The 1853-nt window shown below is 39.6% G+C and overlaps 1 protein-coding gene across 1 annotated transcript; it reads left to right on the forward strand.

Moving 5' to 3' along the window:
* Nucleotides 1–346: 346 nt before the first annotated feature.
* LOC134378417 (olfactory receptor 2J3-like) lies at nt 347–1283 on the forward strand. Its single transcript, XM_063097500.1, is given in 2 exon segments — nt 347–364; nt 366–1283. Coding segments are annotated over 2 exon segments (936 nt in total).
* Nucleotides 1284–1853: the final 570 nt, after the last annotated feature.

The following is a 1853-nucleotide window of genomic DNA, read 5'->3' on the forward strand; positions in this document are numbered from 1 at the left end:
TAAATATCCTGTTCCTGATCAAATTTCCATCCATTAGTTTTTGTAACCGTTTATGCTTTTCTAACTCCATTGTCCTTTGTCTACGTATTAATTAGGCATCTCCTATAAGAAACAGCTTTGTCTTCTTCATTTCTTTATTCTTTCATTATTTATATCAGTTTGAACTTGAGCGTTCTTATTCTGTTCAATTCATTACTAGCATAGTTTCTCTTAATGACCAAATTGTCCTAGAATTGAACAGTGGTCGTCTCTTCAAACTGACTTTCTTTTCTTTTTCCTGGGTGGTTATGCTTCTTGGAGCACTCCCTTACTTTTTTGTTTCCATTTTTTCCTCAGGTAACAGAAAATGGATGATGATGGAAAACATCAATACTAGTTCTAAGGGATACTTTATTCTGCTGGGGTTTTCTAATTGGCCTCATCTAGAAGTGGTGCTCTTTGTGGTTATCTTGATATTCTACTTGATGACACTCATAGGTAACCTGTTCATCATCATCCTGTCTTACCTGGACTCCCATCTCCACACTCCCATGTACTTCTTCCTCTCAAACCTGTCTTTTCTGGATCTCTGCTACACCACCAGCTCCATCCCTCAGTTGCTGGTCAACCTCTGGGATCCGGAGAAGACCATCTCTTATGCTGGTTGCATGGTTCAACTTTACTTTGCCCTTGCACTGGGAACCACAGAGTGTGTCTTACTGGTAGTGATGTCCTATGACCGTTATGCAGCTGTATGTAGACCTTTGCATTACACTGTCCTCATGCACCCTCGCTTCTGCCGCCTGTTGGCTGTGGCTTCTTGGCTAAGTGGTTTTATCAACTCAGCACTTCATTCCTCCTTTACCTTCTTGGTACCCTTGTGTGGACATCACAGAGTGGATCACTTCTTCTGTGAAGTTCCAGCACTGCTGCAATTATCGTGTGTTGATACCCATGCTAATGAGCTGACCCTCTTGGTCACAAGTTCTGTTTTTGTTCTCATACCACTTATTCTCATTCTCACTTCTTATGGTGCCATCGCCCGGGCTGTACTGAGGATGCAGTCAATCACTGGACTTCAGAAGGTCTTTGGGACATGTGGAGCCCATCTAATGGTTGTATCCCTGTTTTTCATTCCAGTCCTGTGCATATATCTCCAGCCACCATCAGGAAATTCTCAAGATCGAGGAAAGTTTATCGCCCTCTTTTATACTGTTGTCACACCTAGTCTCAACCCTCTAATCTACACCCTCAGAAACAAAGATGTAAGAGGGGCAGTAAAGAGACTGATGGGGCGAGATTGAGCTCGTATACTTGTGACATTAACAGTGTAATGGAGCATGTCTTTGCTAATCGTTCACCCATCCATCCATTCATCAACCACTCTGTCATTCACTCACTCCCTCAGCATTTACTGACTATGTCCTCTTACAACATCACACAGTTCTTGATCCAGGGGTGAATAAAACACAACCTTCCTAAATACTATCCACTCATGGAGAAAAAAAAAGCCATGTAAAATGAAGATTGAACATCAATGATAAACTTTTTTGTGTCATAAATATAATGAGTCCAAGGTAGCTTTTGCTTAACTGAATATAAGGCACCAAATTTGTTGCAAATATTTATAAAAGAGCAATTTATAATTCCTATGGAAAGATGGTATTCTCAATAAAAACATCTGAAAATTGTGTTTCTCAGTTTTTTAAAATATGTATTGAATCATATTGATTTTACATATTTGTGTGGGACAGAGTCATATTCAATACATGCATACAGTGTGTGATGATCAAATCAGGGTAATTAACATATTCATCATTTAAAGACATAATCATTTCCTTGTGATGTGGACATTTGGTATGAGCTGTAGTTTG

Source organism: Cynocephalus volans, chromosome 5 (genome assembly GCF_027409185.1).
Source record: "Cynocephalus volans isolate mCynVol1 chromosome 5, mCynVol1.pri, whole genome shotgun sequence".
In the NCBI taxonomy this organism is placed as follows: domain Eukaryota; kingdom Metazoa; phylum Chordata; class Mammalia; order Dermoptera; family Cynocephalidae; genus Cynocephalus; species Cynocephalus volans.